This window comes from Rhineura floridana, chromosome 11 (genome assembly GCF_030035675.1).
Source record: "Rhineura floridana isolate rRhiFlo1 chromosome 11, rRhiFlo1.hap2, whole genome shotgun sequence".
NCBI lineage: Eukaryota > Metazoa > Chordata > Lepidosauria > Squamata > Rhineuridae > Rhineura > Rhineura floridana.
Window position 1 is genome coordinate 51,940,648 of NC_084490.1, and position 22,045 is coordinate 51,962,692.

Sequence of the window (22,045 nt, forward strand, 5' to 3'; positions counted from 1 at the left end):
TCACAATTATTTACCTGTAGTTTCCTCCTGAGGCAAAGTGGGGGTTTTCCGTGGCCCCCGCAGCTCACTGCTCTTCTCGCCATTGTTCTCCTCCATGTTTGTTGCAGGCTCTTGGGTCTTAATGAGCTGGCTCAACAAAACTGCCAGCATACTCTGCATGTCTCCCTGAGTGCTTGCCGCTTCTGGGGTGGCTTGCTCTTCAGACAGCTGAGCTTGTAGTGGCGGTTCCTCAACAGCTGCTTCCTCTTCGGGCACTTTCGGAGAATCCTGCGGCTGTTGCGTGGTGGTGGCTTCATTGAGTGCATTGATGGATTGGTTGAGGGCCTCCAGCTGTTGCTGCATCTCCGGATTCGAATGGATGTTGAGCAGCTGGGCCATTTGCGGAACACTAAGGTCTGTCTGGCTCTGCAACAAGTTCAGCAAGACAGCCAGCTCGCTTTGATTCAGTTGCTGTGTGATGTCACCGAGGCTTGCTACAAACAAAAGGAAGGCCACCAGAGTGACAGAAACAAACAAACAGGGTGTTAAGTATGGAATAGCAGAAGATAGTCCTTATGCAACCATGTCCATCCATCCACAAACATATCCAGACAGCCGCTTCCCTCTGCCTTCTACAAGAGACAAATCACCAAATACAAGGCTACTAAAGGGGCTGAGAGTCTAAGGATGGAGAGCTTACACACGGGGATGGTGAGGGACCCATTATTCAGATAAGCATTTCAGATTGTAGGCAGGCTGAACTGTCACACAAGCTCAGCCACCCAACTTAACATACCAGGAAGTGCTCCATGCCCTACCAGTGGATTTGAATCTACAGGATGAGATCGCAGGTGTGGACAGGAAGGAACAGGTTTCAGCCTTATATGGATAGATGAAGTGCTACTCTGGATTCTTCTCCGCTCAACCCAGTTTTATCTTCCTACTAGCTCATGCTACCTCCTGCTACTTTCTGTTGGGTTAATCATCCCAGGTCCCTCAGACCAAATGACAAATTCTGCCTTGGTCACCCTGATGGATGGCTTAAGCTAGGAGAGAGACAGGTGGAAAGTGATCCTATTGATTCTCCTCAACTTCTCATCTTCTTCAGTACCATCAATCATGGCAGCCTTCTGGAAATACTCTCCAAGCTGAAAGTGGAAGGTATTTATTTTAGGGGTTTATAGCCCACTCTTCAACAAGTTCATATGGTGGGTTACAAAAAGTCAAACAAAAACAGTTTTCTGTGGCTCTGCTCTTATCTAAGAGGGCTGATTGCAGAATATATCACTGGTTGACCCTGTGGGGTTTATGTTATGGGGTCCTGCAAGATTCCATTTTGTCCCCTATGATTTTCAACATCTATATGAAGGTTATCCAGAAAAGGCTATCCAGGGATCTGAGGTGAGGTGTGATCACTATGTGAATGACACCCAGCTTTATTTCCCATTTTCACCTAAGTCAAGTGAGGCAGTAGAAGTGTTAAATAGGTATCTAGTATCGGTGATGTGTTGCATGAGGGCCAAAAAACTTAAATCTTGACAAGGTGGAGTAGGTGGTTCATCTGATGTGGTGATGGCACTTAGCTAAGCATTGTAGCTGTGGCTGCACTTCCCCTCACAGCCTGGGGATGTTCCTAGATCCAGCTTTGTGGCTTGAGGCCTAGATAGCCACTGTGAGATGGAGCACCTTTCACCAGCTGAAACCGGTGCACCAGGTGCAGCCTCTTCTAAATAGCCTGGGCACAGTTATCCATGCCCAGGTAACATCAAAAACTGACTAATACAATGTGCTATAAAATGAAGACTGCCTGGAAACTGGCAGCTGTATTCTGAACTGAGACCAGCTGTAAGAAGCATATTACTCCAGTGTATAAAGAACTGCATTAGTTACTTGTCCATTCCAGAGCACAATTCAAACTGTTGGTGCTTATGCTTAAAGCCCTATGCAGCTTGGAACCTATGTACTTGAAGAAACACCTGTTCATACATCAACCTGCCCATGTGTTGAGAGCACTGATGGAGGCTCTCCCCCAGATGTTCCAGCCATCTGAGGCAAGGTGGACAGTGACAGGGGAAAGAACCTTCTCAGTGGCGGCACAGCTTTTGTAGAATTCCCTTGGCAGAAAGGTTCACCAGGGTGCCTACTTTGATATCCTTATGGCATAAAGTGAACACCTTTTTTTCCTCCCATGTTTTCAAACTCTGAGTTTAATTGTAATCTGTTGCTTCAATTGCAGGTATTGCTGTTCTGTCTCTTTTTATGTTGACTTTGTTGTAATTTTACTTTCTTTAAACCTGCCTTGGGAACTGTCTGATTGAAGGGTCCTGTGTCAATGTATAAAATAACTAATCAAACAAACATACACTACAATAGGAGCACGCCTTTTCCCCCCCTTGTCATGATGCACAATCTCTGGACTGTGCTTACAGAAGTAGGAACCTCCATTTAGGGAACTCTTTAGCCCCCTTCATATGTTAAATCATGTGAACAGACCTCCACATGATTAAGCAGCAGCAGGGTCACACAGCTTTCCTGGTCTGCCCCAATGCACATGCAATGAGTGTGGATATCTAAGCAAGGGAAGCAGTAGGCTTCCATGCTACTGGAATTCCAGTTTACTCAGAGATCTACATGTATAAGCTTTACCTACTCAAGGTACCCACACATAACACAGGGACAGGGCCCAGTGCTGTGGCCACACTTCCCCTTAATCATATGCAAGGGGGCTTTTGTGTGCTTTAAATCTTGTACTATTTTCCAACCAAAGAAATCAAGGGATATGAACATTCTTGGAGGACTGATCTTATCCCTTTCCAAAATGTCATTGGCTATTTCCTGTACAGAGAACCAAGCAGAAAGAACTCTGGGATACCCTTAACATAAGAAGTGTGTGAACAGTATTGGAATCAGGCACACCTCTCTGAATAACACAAGTGCATATGCTGTGGGTCATGTGCCTGCATGATCAGATTAGACCTTTCCTTCAAACAGAGCAGCAGGAGCAACCTGACTGACACTCTGTGGGATCCAAGGGAACTGCATATTAACCACATGCCCAGATTTAACCTGGTTTGGACAAGGAAAAAAGGCTTGTCCATAGTTTAACAGGTAAGAGTAGTTTGAATTCTCTAACAAGCAGGGCTACAAGCATTATTCCGGAGAATCACTAATGTAAATTATTTGATGTTAAAATGATATGGCTTAGAATTAGGGGAATATCTGTTTTTGAAGCTATTTTTGTTCCAGTTTTTATGTAATAGGGAATCTAAAAGTAAGATACTAAATATGGCCTTTCCTTTTAATGAGTGGAAATTTACAATTTCATAAACAGAAACGCCCTCATATTTCCTTAATACTTTCTCAAATAATTACATTTTTGGTAATAAGTAAATATATTTAAAATGATTAATCAGATAATTGATTTAAAAGGCTAACGACTAACTGGTTCACAGACCTTCTGCCAATGCATCTGTCTGCATCCTTGCTTGCTTCTTCAGCTTCCTGCTATCTGGATCTTGCACCAGACCTAGCTTCAGAGTACCATATTTTACATTAAGAGGTTAAACCAACAGCCCTTTTCTCAAGGAGCAAGAGCAGCTAGCAGCCAACCAGTTGACAAAGAAGAACCTAGGGTAATAAGATAGCCCAGTCATGCTAACTAAAGCTTTGGCAATTGACCCAGGCTATACACTGACCGAATGCATCCCCAGCACAAGGCTGTGTTTTGATCTGAACAGGTGGTGGATTTACTGGACTGCTGTGATTCTTGATGGCATCTGTGCTTATTATGGAGGCTGTCTCCTTCTTGGAAACCTTTGCCAAGGGGGGCTCCTCCACCACAATCCCGCTCTGCCGTTGCCGCCGCCGTTTCTTGCTCCACAGTTCATGGCAGTCTTGCCAGTGAGGAAGGCTAGAAAGACAACAAATGGACATTGCTAAGAAGGGAGCAACTCAGAACACAAATGCAGATACTTCCCTTCTGGTGACCATACCTGCTCAGCACAAAGAGTCTCTCTTCTCCAAGTTTTCAACATACTATGGAGAACTCGGAGAGGAAGGGGGTGGGCTTTTACTGCCTCAGGCACAAGAGGAGAACTTAGGGGGAGGGCAAGTCAGTTTCATACTTCAGGACAGGCCTGACAAAAGGAACTAGATTTGCACTACTTCTGCTTGCTCCAAAGCCCAATGTGACAAGATCCTTCCCTGGGGGAGGCAAGGGACTGGGTCAGGTTGGTAATGAATACAAATAACTGTATGCAAGTAAGCCAAGCCAAACTTAGTGAACTCTCACAGATAATCTTTTCATGGAGAGTTATATGTACTGTGGGCTGTGCCACAGAATCAGTGTCAGGATTGCAGATATGCTTGGGTGTGTGGAGGCTGAAATCTCCTGGTTTCCTCTGAATATGAATGGGGCAGGCAAAGACAGGAAAGCAAAGATCATTTCCTAGATTCTGTTTGCATTACAAGGGTGGGGGAGGTAGGCAGCTAAGTTCCTCACTGTACGTAGAAGCAGCATATACTGGGGATGAACCACATAACAGAGGCAGCTCCAAGCCATTCACTTCCTCGCAGGTTAAGCTGGCTCACAAATGTGGGGCGAGTGCCTTCAACTGCAACATGTAGTTTGACTAACTCCTCTTCTGCAGCTATTATGTGGGCACAGAAGCATGCTGTGGTCTGAATTGCACAGACCACTGCCTGGAGCTGTGGAGCAGCCAGATGGACCTGCTTTGCTTTGAATCCAAGCATTCCACTGTGAAAGCACATTTAACAGACTAGGGCATATTTCAGTCCCCAAGGCTCCCTTTCTTGAGGAATAATGGGTGCTTACTCTGGAGGGTCCATCTTGCTGACATCAACGTCCTTCAGGAAGTCACTTTGCAAGGCTTGCTCCGCTGTGCATCGTTTACTGGGATCCAGTGTGAGCATATGGTCCAGTAGGTCAAGAGCAGCAGAAGGAATGCTGGGAGAAGAGAGGGACAATGAAAAAACAAAGTCTCCATGATGATGATAACAAGTACTACTCTTCTACACAGTACTTTTCCTCAAAGCTTAAAGGACTTCACGTGCATTACCTGGTAATTCCCCAGCCCCAAGGGCTGGCCCAGGACGGTAGGCCACTATTATTACTTCTACATTAAGGCTAGGACTGAGACAGTGGCTTACCTAACACTAACCAGTGTATTCTTCTGGCTAAGTTGGGATTTGATGAGGAATCCATTCCAAACTGGGAGACTATGGCTGAAAACCTACACGTACTTTCCAGAAAATAAGGCACTTTGAAACTACAGAGTAAATATGCTTAGGACCTAGCTCTCGGGATATTTATTTAAATTACATTTGCACCTCTCCTCTTCCTCCCAAAGCTTAGAGGGGAGCACTAGCGTCACAACTACCTGCTATTTAAGTTAGGCTGAGAAATACTGACTTGGTCAAGGGTGCTACAGTGAGCTTCACAGCTCAACAAGGGTATGAATGTGGATATTTCACATTAAAAACTGACACTCTCTCTGATGTACTACCTGGCCATAGTTGATATTATGGCAACATCTCATTTTTGGCTGACCTCTCATTGCAAATTGTACAAGCATCTCATCCCATTTCTGTCACCGACTGTTCCCAAAGAGGACTTCATTTTCTGGTTTATCTGTGACTAGTAGCTCTCCGTATTATTGAAGCCTATTTTCTGCCCCAGAAGCGCATGCCACAAGGCTGGAGGAATCCATTCCCGAGTCAGGAGGGAATGTGCAACTCCAAAAGATACTGGGAGCAGTCTGTGAGAGAAGGGCCATGATTCAAGTTATAGCTCTCAAGTGGCAAGAGAGTGCATGAACAGACACACTTTTATATCTGTATCTCTACTTCCTCCTTCCAGTTACTCCATTCCAGTTTCCCTCTCACCCAGTTGTCAGTTTTGTCCCCCTCTCAACAGTCAGGCAACATATTGTGGCACTGAGCATGCTCAGTCCTCATTGAGCCGTTTTGTTTTTCCCCACCTACCCTCTAGGGCTGCTGTAAGCTAGTCTCTCTCAGTATATACCCCTATTGCAGTTTAGAGGGATAGCTGTGAACTGCTGTTGTGCACTGCTCTCTTAGGCTACAGGTTACCCTCATGGATGACCTGGACAGGGGGAAAGTATCTCTTCTCCTGCTGCTTGATCTTTCAGTTGCTTTTGATACCAATGACCACGGTATCCTCCTGGACCGGTTCTGAGAGATGGGTACTGGGGGCACTCTTTTACAATGGTCCTGTTCCTATCTGCAGGGCCACGTCCAGAGAATAGCATTGGGACACTATATCTCAGCCTCACAGTCCTTGTGCTAACGGGTGCTACAGGGCATGAGCCTGTCACCGATGCTGTTTAACATCTATGTGAAGACACTGGAGCAGTCAATAGGAGTTTGGGGGCAAAGTGTCATCAGTATCCTGATGACAGGCAGCTCTATTTCTCCATAACATATGAGTCAGGAGAGGTCGAGTATGGTCTGGAACATTGACTGGATGTGGTTGTGGAATGGATGAGGGCTAATTGTTGGAAGTGCACTCGGGTCCTGCTTGCAGGCTTCCCCCAGGCACCTGGTTGGCCACTGTGAGAACAGGATGCTGGACTAGATGGGCCACTGGCCTGATCCAGCAGGCTCTTCTTATGTTCTTAAGAGCAACTCTTGTTTGGGTTCTTTTGTTTGTATTCCAGAAGGAAGATAGAGTTAGGGTCCTCCAGCTGGCCAGGTTTGCCTACCTTTACCTGTGCTCTTCTCTATCTAACTTCCATCGTAAACTGATGCACTCAGGAAAGCTGCGCTGCCCTTCGTTTGTCGTCTTTTTCTTCGACTGTCCGAGGGAAGACATCTCTGTCTTTGATCTCTCTCCTGAGCCATGAGGGCAACACCCAAGTCTGGGCATTGTGCCTCCAACTTAGTTAGAACTAGGTATGCCTTTCCTATCTACTATGTATTTCTATAAAGTAGCTTTTCTTATTTTACTAAGTCTCAGTGATCTAAATGCAGGATAAAAGTCTGTTTCTTACATAAATACACACTGGCACACATGCAGCTCAGACCGCTGAATTACTCTGCGTACATATTTCCATAACCGTAATAAACTGAGCTTGAACCCTGGGAAGATGGAGGCATTGAGGGTGGTTCTAGTGTCCAGGAGATTGGCCATTTGCCTGTTCTGGATGGGGTTACTCTCCCTCTAAAAGACCAGGTGCATAGTTTGGGGGTGCTCCTGGATTCATCTTTCGCACTTGAGGCTTACGTAGCCTCAGTGACTAGGAGTGCCTTTTACTAGCTATGGCTGGTGCACCAGCAATGACTATTCTTGGATAGGAATAGCCTGGCTGCGGCGATTCACACATTGGTAACCTCAAGACTGGATTACTGCAATAAGCTCTATATGGGGCTGCTCTTGTGCTTGGTCTGGAAGTTCCAGTTGGTGCAAAATGCTGTAGCTGCACTGTTGATGGGGACAGACTACTGCCAGCACATAACTCTGGTGTTTAAAAGCTTGCTGCTCATATGTGACCAGGCCAGGTTCAAGGTTCTTGTATTAATTTACCAGGCTACTGTATTAAATAACAAGGCCCTTAACAACTTGGGTCCAGGATATATTAAGGACTGCCTGATCCCTTATACCCCTGCCCAATCACTTGAGATCTTTGGGAAAATCTCTGTTAATGATCCCTCCCATGGCTCAATGATGACTAGAAGCCATGCATTCAGTGTAAGTGGGCCGAGGCCTGTGGAAATCCCTCCCAACTGACATGAGACAGGCACCCTTCTTGTTGAACCTCAAGCAAATGGCTAAGACTTCCTTGTTCCAGCAGGCATTATAAGGTAGTGTTTTGTTTTACAATGATTTTATTATTGTATTTTATGTATGGCTTGTTTTTATATATAGCACTTAGAAATGCAAATGATTAAGTGGTATATAAATGCCTTAAATAAATAGAGAAATGAGTAAAATATGCTGCAATGTGGAGATAAAAACAATGGATAACACTGCAAGGCTGTTGTACTCTTAAGCTTCAGGCTAACCTTTACTGAGCAATAGGGGAACAAAACAGCTCAACTACCCTAAGGTGTTGTTGTAAACACTCTGAGCCTGACATGCATATTCACTGTGACCCACACTGCAGGATGGCAATAAGCCACTCTCTCCCTGCCACAGCCTCCCCCAAACTGCAATACGGATAATGAATTGCATTTGCTTTGGAATTTGCATTAGGAGGTTTTTTAAAAAAATGTTTCACACTAAATAAGACTTGTGTTAGAAACAGCAGGAACTTTTCTCTTTGCAGAATCCTTTTGGATTTGTTGGGGTGGTGGGCAGGAGGGAGTGGATACACTGATACCCCAAACATTAAAACCTTGGAGTTATCCATTGTTTTCTATGGACGGCTTGCACTTCTGTCCCTTTCCAGTGTGAGCCAGGAAACTACCTATCTAGAAAATTTCATAAACTTGGACCCACCTATGAAAAGGCCTTGTCCCTGGTGGCCACCTACCTCATCTATCATGGAGATTATATAGATTCTGTTCTTTATAGTGTTATCACAAACATTAGAATTTGTAGGCACTCCATGCCAATCCAGTCACCCAGAACTTACAAGGAAAACTCCTCCCGCAGGCGCCTTCGATACTGCTTCTTCGGTTTCATGGTGTTGAAGTAAGGTAGCTTAATGACATCTGGCCACACAGCTGGACAGGGGCTTCCACAAAGGCGGCTGCAAGAGGATTGGAAAGGTGACACAATGTACATAATTATTTATTTAAAGCATTTCTATATTGCCATATCACCTAGGATTTCTTGGTGGTTTACAAAAGTAAAAATAATAATCAAAAGTTAAACATTCATCTAAAGGAAATAGCTTTAAATACCAGCTATTTAGTACTCCAGCCTGGAAAACATGGATGGTGTTTGGTCAAGGACAAGCCACTTCCGACTTTCCTCCCAACTAATGAGGCGAAATGGTACAGCAGCTACTGTTTTTGCACACGCATGTATGCAGTCTCCTACTCCCCCCACTACTGGACATCCTACAATGTGGACAGATGAAACAGTGCTTCCTGGGAATCATGGGCAGAAATGAAAAGAGGACAACAAACAAACAAACCCCCAGACACAGCAGTTCCAGAGGAAACAGATCTTCTATGAAGCTCCCTACTGCTTGGTTATTTGTAAGGTCAGGTTAACTATACAGAAACTACCATTTCTCTAGCATTTTAAGGACTCCCATGAGGACTGCTATTCTTTTAGCAAGATTGTTCTTCATAGCAAAGCTAACAATTAACTCCATCTGCTGTCAGTTAAAACACAAGAACAGACAGTGCACCTCAGTGCTGTTAAACTAAAAATAATGCACTCTGAAACAGCCCAGAGACCTTAAATGGTAGTCACAATGACAGAGGGGAAAATGAGAGGCATTAAAATAAATCTTGGTTAACAGGAGTTAATTTTCCATCATGAATACTGAGGGTGTAAAATACAGAAAACCACTGTGCCCTTCAGAGCTTTGCGGAGGGGGAGTGCAAGGGAGAGTCTACTATAGTTTGTAGCAGGCAGGCAAAATTTCCACTCATTCATACAAAACGAAAGGAATTCACTCCTCCTTGGAGTATGCTGCTAAGTAATGGGCAAGCACAGCTATTAGCTCCTGTTTTAGATCTCTCAGGAGAAGGTGGTTAGCTTTAGGTCACTAGGTGATGGAGGGCAGAAAAGGGCTAAGGTATGGTTTTCAAACTGTGGCACAGCCCTCTAGTAGACAGGGCTCAAGACAGCTGGAGGAGAGCATGAACTCCAGGGAAGGAGAAAACTCTGCAGCCAGCAGAGCCAGAAGCCCTTTCCTTCCAGCTGCAGCAGTTTTCTGTTGCCACCCAAACTGCTATCCTAACCATGGAAGCCGCACAGCAGCTCTTTTCTGCTTTTGTCTCTTCCATGGCTGGTTCCATGAGATTGTGTGCACTTGTTTGCTGAGGAGAGGGCTGCCAGGAGGAAGGAGTGTCCTGGAAGGTAGAAGCAAATTTAGGAAGGAAACTGAGTTCAAAAAGATTGAGAAACGCTGGACTAAGTGCTGGGACTCTTTAAGTGCTGGTAATACTTTTTAAGCCTGTGCCAATTACGTGAGTGTTCAAATGAAGTCAAGGGAGGTTATTTCTCTTATTGACAATGTGATTACAAGGACTGCTTCATTTTGCGTCTGCATGGTTCTGACAGCAGTCAGCAACTACTTCTGTTCAAAGATCTGATGTCTAGGCACAGAGCTACCAATACATACCAACCTGCACATAAGGTAACTGCTGGCATTTTCAGAACAGAATGATCACTGGCACTGGTGAGATATAACACACACAGTTTTCTTTGCGTACACTCCTGTCCACAGCACACAGAATGCTTTACCTGATTAATTCAAGCTGGGACAACTCAAGATTGGCTTGAAAAATAGGCTTCTTTGTAAATAGTTCCCCAAGGATGCAGCTGGGAGAGAAAAAGGAACAAAGAAACATTGGATCAGGAAAGGAAAAAAAAACTCTCCTTGGTTGCCTAGGAAGTTTGGTAAAAACCCAGCACAGGGAGATGACCAGTCAAAGTTGCATGTATAAAAGTCTGTAATTCCATCAATAACCTCTATGGATCAACACTGTCCAATCACTTTGGGAAGAAGTAAAGTCTAACACATTCAAAGATCTCTATAAAACAAATTCAGAAAGTCTGATTGGTCATGAAGAGAAGTGTCCCGGAAGCCTCTGTTCCAACTAGGTGGATTATTTTGAAATTTTCTACCTCTGACCAAGAGGAAAGCTGGAGCTCATAGAACTGGGCTGCAGACTCCTCCATACCCCAGTGCTCCAAGGCAGGGAAACACTAAGTAGAATAATTCTGGAACAAGCAGCCAGGCTACCAAATTTAAAAAGGGATAATAGGATGCATCAAATAATTAAAATAAAAATCCATGGGCACTCACACATACGCTTGTTGGCACCGTCATGGTGCAAATTGTAGAATCTGGCCTACAGCATGATTACCTAGTCTGCATCAAACGTATGTGCCAGCACAGCTTTCATAGTACACCTAAACACTAAAAAATGTTTTTTGTTATAGTCACACACAAAAACAGAAAGGTACAAGCCACTGCAAAAGCACAACACAAGGAAGCATTCAGTCAGGACGTAAGCATCCGCAAGCTTGTATCAGAAGGCAAGAAGATTAAAAGTCAGAGACTCACCCACAGCTCCAAACATCTATGGCTGGCGTGTAACGTTCCTCACCTAGCAGCAACTCAGGTGGTCGATACCATAATGTAATGACTTTATTGGTATATGGACGGCTGAGGGGAAAAAAAACTAAGTAGCACCTTTGGGTTCAAAGATTTCTATAAGGAATCAGAGCATATACACAGGAGTGAGAACAGTTTAGCCAAACTGCATCTGGGACTAAGGGTGAAGCTTCAAACCCTGCCATCTTGGACTCAAAACGGTCCTCTTTCAAACACAATGACCTGTCTGGGAGTCACTTTACATAGTCACATCCCTTGCAGAAATGTGTGTTTGTTAAAGGGTTAGCTGGGCCAAGGCAAACTTCTCTCACAGCCACATCTGCCCAATCCAGAACATAGAAAAAAGGCTTTTAACGTTTCATCCGGATGTGCATCATAGATGCTTTTACCAGTCATGCTCAGAATACCATTAGGTCTCTAATGCTGCTTTCAAAAAATGCTTCACATGGTTAATAGTGCATCTGACATTATGCATAAAAGTTTGAGTCACATCTTTACAATGAAACATGCAACACAAAGAATGCAACAACATGGGAGATTTATGCTCTTCCATGGGGACCCCAGTGGCTTCCTATCCAAGGGGCTAATCAGATGCCTATCCGCTCAACCTCATATGATTCCAGGCCATTCACTGAGCTGGAAAGAGACTTTGAAAAATGCTAATGCTAGTTCTTATGAACACTGACAATTATGAAGCAATGTATAATCATATTCTTGATCCTGGAAACATACGTATCTTTAAAAAGCTGCATATTATTGGATAATACTAATTTTTAATCCCCGAGTAGCCCAGCCTTTAGGCTTCCCCTCCAGGTGATGGTGGAGATGGCCATTCCCACAAGGAGAGCCTACAGGCTTGGCTACTCTAGAAGAAACACTGTGTACTCTTAAAATTGTTGCAACCACAAAAGTGAGCATTTGAATATGTATAATACTGGAGCAACATTACTCAGACACAGAAAATAAGAATTTAATGATACTGTAAAAACATCCAGTGTTAAAAGTATGTTTATTTCATCTAAATTATCACCCCCCAAAATATTTTCAGGTTTCCCCCCCCAATCTCTTCCCAGAACTAAACACAATGCACCTCTAGCCAACACCACTAATATTCATCGTGTAGATGAAACTACCTACCACGCAGGGCTGTTGAGAGGATGAATAATACACAGATCCTCAAAATAAAGCTATATGGTTAACATATGACCTTTACTGTATCAAGGATTCTGACTATTGATTATTATTGACCATTCATATAGCACTTTCAAATGTACCAAGCTATTCACAATCCTATTATCATTCATCCTCATTTCCTGTGAGACTGCACAGAATATGAACTAAAATGGATCGGATGTAGCCCAGAAACCATTTTTACACTGCCAAAGACTGAGCTCGGGGGCATTTTAAGTAGAAATACAAATGTCTCTTATTGGATGTGCAGCACTCTTCTCTCACCATCACCAGCATCTACACATCAGGAAGGACAGTTTTCAAGGTCAGAGAAAGGAAGGCTCGAGCCACCTCTTTGCTTTAAATAAAAGTACAAATAATTTCAATTTCATCAACAGGGACCTAAGGCTCTGAATGATTTGCCTGAGGATTTCCAATGAGTTCAAGAGTGAGGTGGGATGTGAACCTAGGTCCATGTCTAAGGCACTATCAGAAGTTCACCCAAGCAGGACTATCTCCTGCATAAGCCTCACAGAGAGAAATAGGAGACACGCAAAAGAACATTTTTGCAGGAGAGAGACCTGGTGTAGCTAAATCCACACCTATCCTTTTTTCACCAAGGACCTTACCTTTCTTCTGAACTGTAGAGCCGGGCAAGTCCAAAGTCTGCCAGCTTGATCTGCCCACTGCAAAAAGAAAGTGGAAGTAAACTTTTATTAACAAAAGTTTACATAAAAGCACCAACAGGCAACAGAGAACAAAGAGGGATTACTAAACTTAACAGAAGTAACAGGCATTTACTCTATAAAGCATCTCTTGTATGAGCTTTATGAGTCAACTTTTGACACAAAAAGACCCCCATAAGGTAATTTACAATTTAAAATTATACGATAACAAACAGATTAAAAAACAAGAGAAAAAAAATTAAATACAGAGAGTGGAATTAATCACATTACAATTTATCAAAAAGCCATTCAGAACTAAAAAAAAGTTATGTGAAGCCAGTGTAACCTCCTCAGGGAGGGAGTTTCAAAATTGGGGTGCCACCATAGAAAAGGCTCTGAGCAACCTAACATTTCTTGGTGATAGAACATACAGGAAGAATATTTTAAATGAAGCAGATCTCTGAAATGAAGCTTAATACCCTGAAGCAGATTGATATGAGAACAGGTCTTTTGGATATCCTGGCCCAAAACTACTTAGGGCTTTATAGGTAAAAAACAGCACTTTGAATTGCACTTTGAAGCTAACTGGAAGCCAGTGCAGTTGGTGCAGCACTGGGATAGTTTCATCAACAATGTAAATGCCAGAAAGCAATCTGGCTTTGCATTTTGCACAAGCTGCAGTTTTCAAACATCCTTTGGGGTAGTCCCTTGCAGAGCAAATGGCACTAATCTAAATGGGAGGTGATTAAGGTGTAAATCATTGTGGTAAGACCCACCTCCTTCAGGAAGGGGTGCAACTGGAGCGCCAGCTAAAGGTGGGCAAAAGCACTCTGAGCCACAGAAGGCACCTGACCTTCTAGAAGCAATATTAGGCCCAGACATATCCCCAAAGCACTTGCAGTGTAAATTTCCTTTACTGGGAGTGTATGTTCCAAGATGGTATTAAAGCTCCACCTGAAGTATGTGACCAGCCATGGCTGTTGCATGCATGTTAATTATCACTTCATCAAAAGGCAAACATACATATGTGAAGTCACCTTAACACAGATTAGAATGGAACTGCCATTCCAGACAAGTCTTAATAGGGAAATATTAAATACCTCTCCTTTCCCCAGCAGAGACAGCTGGCTGCTAAAGTTTCTATCTGGGTGCATTACTCTTTACTGCTGCTATTAACCCTGATTTTTATTGTATTTTGTTGCATTCATAACTGTATTTTTTTAAGGACTTGTATTGTGTTTTAGCACTGTGCTGTATCTTATGTATTTGATGGACACTCTTAAAAATGGGCATGAAAGTCAAGCTGGAACCTGTCCTTGAGACACACCCAGAAAGAAATCCCGGTAGCCAACCATATAATAGACCTTGCACTCGTCCCCCAGCAAAAGCATTTAAACAACAACAACTCAAGGATATTTTTAGTTGCAGGTAGTATGATGTCAGGGAAGGAGCTAAGTAGTTCTCCTTTGGAAGGGCATTCCATAACGTAGATATACTGATGGAAATACCTCAAATACCTGCTCTCACAGTTTCACTTGAGCAAATGATAACATATAGAGCAAAACTTCCCTCTTAGAACTAAGGAATGGGGAAGGACATGAGGAGAAGACATTCCTAATATTATTGACAGTAAAAGTACAGGAAGCACAACACTGAAGCCCCATCTTCTGTGTTAATGTTTTGCTCAAACTGGTCCAGGCACAAGGGAAATTCAGGCTTTTACCTGTTGTTTAATAAGATGTTGGAGCATTTGATGTCTCGATGGAGAAAGTTTTTTTTGTGACAGTAGTCCAGCCCCTCCATCAACTGCTTCATGAAAGACTTAATGTGGTCCTCTGAGAAGTGCACCAATCCAGATTCTAGCAATCCCATGAGGTCGTGGTCCATATATTCAAATACAAGATAAAAGGCACCTGGCAGAAGGTGAGAAGAAGGAGGAAACATCATTCTGTTAAGACTGATGGGTGTAAAAAGTACAACATTTCACATGAGCTCAGCAGCGCTGTGAAGGAATGCTTCAATCCAAACACTTTTCTATGAAATTTCCAAGATTGATAACACCGTTAAGTAGAAAAATTCAAGTGCATCCTCAACTTTTGCTCTGTTGAAACCCTCCTTTCTCTGCCTTCCTCAATATTCGCTACCAAGATAGTTGTGGATTTGGGGAAAAAGATTAAAACTGACATATGCCAGCTCGTCACTCACCTTGAAATCATACAGGTCACCTCACTGAACCAACCAAACTCCTCACCATTCTACTTTCCCCAACGGAAGCTAGTGTCTTCTGGGTTCTGAAGCATGTCCATGAACGTGGTCTTACTTTCTAAGGAGAGCAACATTTCCCTCCCTCCTTACCAGAGTTATGATACCCTGGTAAATGATGGACTACAACAGCCCCAAACTTTTCTAAATATCTCACAAAAAACTTAAAATGGAGAGGAAGCTTCAGACGTTAAAGTTTGTGATAAGACAAGCCTTAGGCGTTCTGGCACTCCTGGCGAAGTTAAAACATGGCTACTCAAGATCCTTTACTTGGAGCATTTTTATATAGCAAGTATGTTCACTGCTACTAAGGGGGCACCCAACCTGGATCACAGGTCTTTTGATCTGCAGTCTCATGTTTTACTTCTGAGAAATATCTCCTTCAGTAGTGGATACCTTTGTCCTTCTTGAAATCCAGTGCATCTTGCTTGTCTGTGACTATTTCCTTCATGTTGACAACACTGCGGTGAATTAACTGCCGGAGAATCTTGATTTCACGAATAGCTGTGATGGGGAATCCCTCCTTTTCATTGTCCAGTCGCACTTTCTTCAAAGCCACCAACTCACCTGCCAAACACAAACTGCAGTCAGTAAGAATCCAGACAACCATGCGCAATAAAAATGAACTGTGAAAAAGCTAGTCCTCTTAAACATACCCCTCCCTCCAAATTACCTGATGAGATATTAAGTCAGTACAATGGCACTTTTGATAGGACCCACATTGGTTGGTACAGTAAGATACCATTATTTATTTTGCATCCCTTATACTTTGAGACCAAGAAGACAGTTATTGCCCACTGTCAATTATCTTGCTCATTTCATTCTTACAAATCATTGCAAGACTATTGCTTTTGATGACCGTGGTGCTGTGGTTACAATGTTGGGTATCCAAGCAGGAAATTCAGCTTCCTTCTCAGCCTAACCTACTTTTTATATAGTGTGAACAGTACTATACAATGTAACATAAGCAAAGCAAAACAATTTTAAAATTTAAATTTAAACGGGAGCAAAAGGAAAGACAACAGGAGGAGAAATGGGACAGGAAATGGTAACAAATTAATATGAACAAATGTAGTTATTCAGAGGGTTGTTGGGCACTTAAAAGCAACCTCAGGTACACTACACTCAGCTTCTTGGAAGACAAATAATGCTAACTGGATTGCATAGGTTAAGCATCAATAAAAACAGAACTGGAACTCAAGTACGTTAAGGAATTCGCACAGACACAGCCTAGGATGACATGTAAAATCACTGCACTCTAACAAAGGATGATCTCCCAACCCCTGTGCAAGCTTTGAAGCCCAGTTGACAAACTTCTGAGCAACCTGGTTTCAAATCCCTGCTTAGCTTTCAACTCACTGGGTAACCTAGCACAAGTCAATGTCCCTTGGTCTTATTCTGAACCATCTGTAAAGTGGCAAAAGTTTGTGCCTTCTTGGAAAATGGAAGCTTTTCACAATACTTGGAAGCTTTTTCAAAATTCAGGGTGTCTAAATAAAACTGAATGGTGGTAGATTCAGGGCAGCCAATGAAAGTACTTATTTATACAATGCCTAGTTAATTTACTGAATTTACTGCAACGTACTGTGATCACCATTGGCTTATATGGCTTTAAAAAGAGAACAGATGTAGCAATGCCTATTTAGACATGATAGCTAATTGGACCCTCCATGTATAGAGATAGCACTGCTCAGATACTGTGGCCAAACAATGGTGGAGGGCTGCTTCCTTCATGGTCTACTTGTGAGATTACCAGAAGCGCCTGGAGGGCACTGTTGGGAACATAAGAACATCAGAAGAGCCTGCTGGATCAGGCCAGTGGCCCATCTAGTCCAGCATCCTGTTCTCACAGTGGCCAACCAGGTGCCTGGGGGAAGCCCGCAAGCAGGACCTGAGTGCAATTTATTTATTATTTAATTTATTTAAAATATTTATACCCCGCCCTTTTTCCTAGGAACTCAAGGCGGCTTACATTAAAAACAGAAGTAATTAATAAACATGATATTCAGTTTAAACAATTTAAAATAAAATTAAAATTAAATAAACATAGGTTAAAACTAACTACATTGGTTAAAAGCCCATCTAAATAGAACAGTCTTCACCTGTGCACAAAAATTCAATAATGAGGAAGCCAACCGGACCTCAATAGGGAGAGAATTCCACAGTCTAGGGGCGGCCACCGAAAAAGCCCTATTCTGTGTCTCTCCAAGATGAACTTGCAGGAAAGAAGGGGTGATAAATAGAATCTCGCTGGAGGATCTTAGAGTCCGAGCAGGTTCATAGAGGGAAAGGCGCTCTGACAGATAGCCTGGACCTAAGCCGTATAAGGCTTTATAGGTCAAAACCAGCACCTTGAATTGTGCCCGGAAACATATGGGCAACCAGTGGAGCTGATACAACAAAGGAGTTGTATGTTCTCTATATCCCGCCCCAGTTAGCATCCTGGCTGCAGCTCTTTGTACCAATTTCAGTTTCCGAGCAGTCTTCAGGGGCAGCCCCACGTAGAGCGCGTTACAGTAGTCTAATCGGGATGTAACTAAGGCATGTGTCACCGTGGTCAAGTCTGACTGGTCAAGGAACGGGCGCAGTTGGCGCACCAATCTTAATTGAGCGAAAGCACTCTTAGACACAGCCAAGACCTGTGCCTCCAAGGTCAGAGCCGAGTCCAGGAGCACTCCCAAACTGTGAACCTGTGATTTCAGGGGGAGTGTAACCCCATCCAGCACAAGTTGAATCCCTATTCCCTGCTCCGCCTTCCGACTGATGAGGAGCACCTCTGTCTTGTCAGGATTTAATTTGAGCTTGTTCACTCCCATCCAGTCCATCACTGATCGGTTGAGAACCTGGACGGCTTCCTTGGTTTCATCAGGTGGAAAGGAGAGATAGAGTTGGGTGTCATCTGCATATTGGTGGCACCGAACCCCAAAACTCCGGATAACCTCTCCCAGCGGTTTCATGTAGATAATAAATAACATGGGGGACAAAACTGAGCCCTGTGGGACCCCATAGGTCAATGGCCAGGTGGTTGAACAGGAGTCCCCCATAACCACCTTCTGGGTTCGTTCCTCCAGGAAGGACCGGAGCCATCGTATTACCATGCCTCCAAGTCCCATCCCAGCGAGGCGGCCCAGAAGGATACCATGGTCGATGGTATCGAAAGCAGCTGAGAGATCCAGTAAAACCAACAGGGACACACTCCCCCTGTCCAGCTCTCTGCGAAGGTCATCCACCAAGGCGACCAAGGCCGTCTCAGTTCCACAACCTGGCCTGAAACCAGATTGAGCTGGATCTAGATAGTCCGTCTCATCCAAAAATCCCTGGAGCTGAGCAGTCACCACCTGCTCTATTATCTTGCCAAGAAAAGGAATATTAGATACTGGGCGGTAATTACCTAATAATAGAGGGTCCAATGAAGGTTTTTTCAATAAAGGTCTTATTACTGCCTCCTTTAGACAGGACGGTATTCTGCCCTGTCCCAAAGAGGCATTAATCACTTCCATGACCCACTTAACCAGTCCCTCTCTGGCAGTTTTTATAAGCCAGGAAGGGCAAGGATCTAACATGCACATGGTAGGACGTACTTCTCCAAGGATTCTGTCCACATCCTCGGGTTGAACAAGCTGAAAAGAATCCATTCTAATTAAACAAGCAGGAGCCGAAGTTACATCCACAGAGACTGTATTAATCTTGGCGTCTAAGTCAGAACGAATCTGAGCAACTTTGTTTGCAAAATAACATGCAAACATGACAACGGGCTATAGAGTGGTCAATGTATTCATGAGGGTCAGAATTTAAAAGACCCTTAACAACTCGAAACAATTCCACCGGATGAGATTCAGTGGATGCAATAGAGGCGGAGAAGAAGAATTTCTTCTGGGTCCTCACTGCTATGGAATAGGTTTTTAGATAGGTTCTAGCCCGTGTTCGATCAGATTCGTTCAGAGTTTTCCGCCAACGTCGCTCTAGTCTCCGTCTTTCAAGTTTCATCATCGTCAGTTCTCCAGTAAACCAAGGAGCAGATTTAGTTCCAATCCGAGAAAGGAGATGCTTAGGGGCGATTGTGTCCACTGCCCTGGTCATTTCCTCATTCCAAAGGTCGACCAAGGCTTCGACAGAATCACCTGCCGAGGTGACCGGAAAATCCCCAAGAGCCATCAGAAAACCATCCGGATCCATCAGTCTCCTGGGGCGGACCATTCTAATTGGTCCCCCACCCCTGCGAAGGTTCTGAGTCGCAGTGAGTCGAAAACTGACCAGGTAGAGATCTGTCCATGACAACGGAACGAATGAAAGTTCCTCCACACCAAGATCACAAACATCTCGTCTAGCACAGAAGACAAGGTCCAAAGTATGACCAGCAGCGTGAGTGGGGCCAGATATTATTTGGGACAAACCCATGGTTGTCATGGAGGCCATGAACTCCTGAGCCACTCCAGAAAGGGCAACATCGGCGTGGACATTGAAGTTGCCCAGTACCACAAGCCTGGTAGACTCCAGTATCAACCCCGAGATTACCCCAGTTAGCTCAGGAAGGGCTAGGGTGGCAGAGCACAGCCATCATGGCTAGTAGCCATTGATAGCCCTGTCCTCCATGAATTTGTCTAATCTTCTTTTAAAGCCATCCAGGCTGGTGGCCATTACTGCGTCTTGTGGGAGCAAATGTCATACTTTAATTATGCGCTGAGTAAAGAAGTACTTCCTTTTGTCTGTTCTGAATCTTCCAACATTCAGCTTCTTTGAATGTCCACGAGTTCTAGCATTATGAGAGGGAGAAAAACTTTTCTCTATCCACTTTCTCAATGCCATGCAGAATTTTATACACTTCTATCACGTCTCCTCTGACTCGCCTTTTCTCTAAACTAAAAAGCCCCAAATGCTGCAACCTTTCCTCGTAAGGGAGTCACTCCATCCCCTTGATCATTCTGGTGCCTTCTTCTGAACCTTTTCCAACTCTATAATATCCTTTTTGAGATGACGCGACCAGAACTGTACACAGTATTCCAAATGCGGCCGCACCATAGATTTATACAACAGCATTATATCGGCTGTTTTATTTTCAATACCTTTCCTAATTATCCCTAGCATGGAATTTGCCTTTTTCACAGCTGCCGCACACTGGGTCGACATTTTCATCATGCTGTCCACTACATCCCCGAGGTCTCTCTCCTGGTCGGTCACCGCCAGTTCAGACCCCATGAGCGTATATGTGAAATTAAGATTTTTTTGCTCCAATATGCATAATTTTACACTTGTTTATATTGAATTGCATTTGCCATTTTTCTGCCCATTCACTCAGTTTGGAGAGGTCTTTTTGGAGCTCTTTGCAATCCCTTTTTGTTTTAACAACCCTGAACAATTTAGTGTCGTCAGCAAACTTGGCCACTTCACTGCTCACTCCTAGGTCATTAATGAACAAGTTGAAAAGTACAGGTCCCAATACCGATCCTTGAGGGACTCCACTTTCTACAGCCCTCCATTGGGAGAACTGTCCGTTTATTCCTACTCTCTGCTTTCTGCTTCTTAACCAATTCCTTATCCACAAGAGGACCTCTCCTCTTATTCCATGACTGCTAAGCTTCCTCAGAAGCCTTTGGTGAGGTACCTTGTCAAACGCTTTTTGAAAGTCTAAGTACACTATGTCCACTGGATCACCTCTATCTATACGCTTGTTGACTCAAAGAATTCTCATAGGTTACTGAGACAGGACTTTCCCTTGCAGAAGCCATGCTGGCTCTGCTTCAGCAAGGCTTGTTCTTCTATGTGCTTAGTTAATCTAGCTTTAATAATACTTTCTACCAGTTTTCCAGGGACAGAAGTTAAGCTAACTGGCCTGTAATTTCCGGGATCCCCCCTGGATCCCTTTTTGAAGATTGGCGTTACATTTGCCACTTTCCAGTCCTCAGGCACGGAAGAGGACCTGAGGGACAAGTTACATATTTTAGTTAGCAGATCAGCAATTTCACCTTTGAGTTCTTTGAGAACTTTCGGGTGGATGCCATCCGGGCCCGGTGATTTGTCAGTTTTTATATTGTCCATTAAGCCTAGAACTTTCTCTCTCGTTACCACTATTTGTCTCAGTTCCTCAGAATCCCTTCCTGCAAATGTTAGTTCAGGTTCAAGGATCTGCCCTATATCTTCCACTGCGAAGACAGATGCAAAAAATTCATTTAGAACAGAACACTGGATGGGATGGATCCCTAGTCTGACCCAGGAGGCCTCTTCTTATGGCATCAGACATACCTTACAGGGTCATTTATTAGAAAGCATGAAGTTAAAATCATGTAGCATCTTGAACACTGCATTCTACAGAAATTATTAATAAATAAAGCCCCAAGAGCAGCTGCTTATTACACAACCATCAGACAAATCAACAAAATATGAAAGCTCAGGTGCATTTTATTATAGCATGGCAACTTAAAAATTAGGGACAATAGGAGAAAATGGACTGAGAATACTGTATACCAAACACCCACCTGTGTCCTTATCCTTGGCTTTGTACACTTGCCCATAGGTTCCTTCACCGATAATACCAATTATATCAAATTTGTCCACACAGCGCTTTCCCCAGTCACTTTCTGTCTGCCTCCTCTCACCATAACGAGGACAACAGATTCTGAGAGAGATGGGAGGAGAAACACAAGAGCTTTAAATTTTAACCAGATAATAAGCCCTTTTAGTTCATCATCA

The 22,045-nt window shown here is 43.6% G+C and overlaps 1 protein-coding gene across 2 annotated transcripts in view; it reads right to left on the reverse strand.

The window, feature by feature from the left end:
• The window catches only part of CDK12 (cyclin dependent kinase 12), a 42,220-nt gene that overhangs the window by 4,468 nt on the left and 15,707 nt on the right, over positions 1-22,045 (reverse strand). For both annotated transcript variants that reach the window (XM_061588862.1, XM_061588861.1), the window contains exons 4-13: positions 21,832-21,971; positions 15,755-15,925; positions 14,820-15,009; positions 13,061-13,117; positions 11,211-11,312; positions 10,385-10,462; positions 8,595-8,711; positions 4,814-4,945; positions 3,675-3,889; positions 15-473 (exon numbers count right to left, since the gene is read on the reverse strand). In XM_061588862.1, coding sequence (XP_061444846.1) covers positions 15-473; positions 3,675-3,889; positions 4,814-4,945; positions 8,595-8,711; positions 10,385-10,462; positions 11,211-11,312; positions 13,061-13,117; positions 14,820-15,009; positions 15,755-15,925; positions 21,832-21,971 — 1,661 coding nt within the window. The remainder of the gene's footprint in view (positions 1-14; positions 474-3,674; positions 3,890-4,813; positions 4,946-8,594; positions 8,712-10,384; positions 10,463-11,210; positions 11,313-13,060; positions 13,118-14,819; positions 15,010-15,754; positions 15,926-21,831; positions 21,972-22,045) is intronic.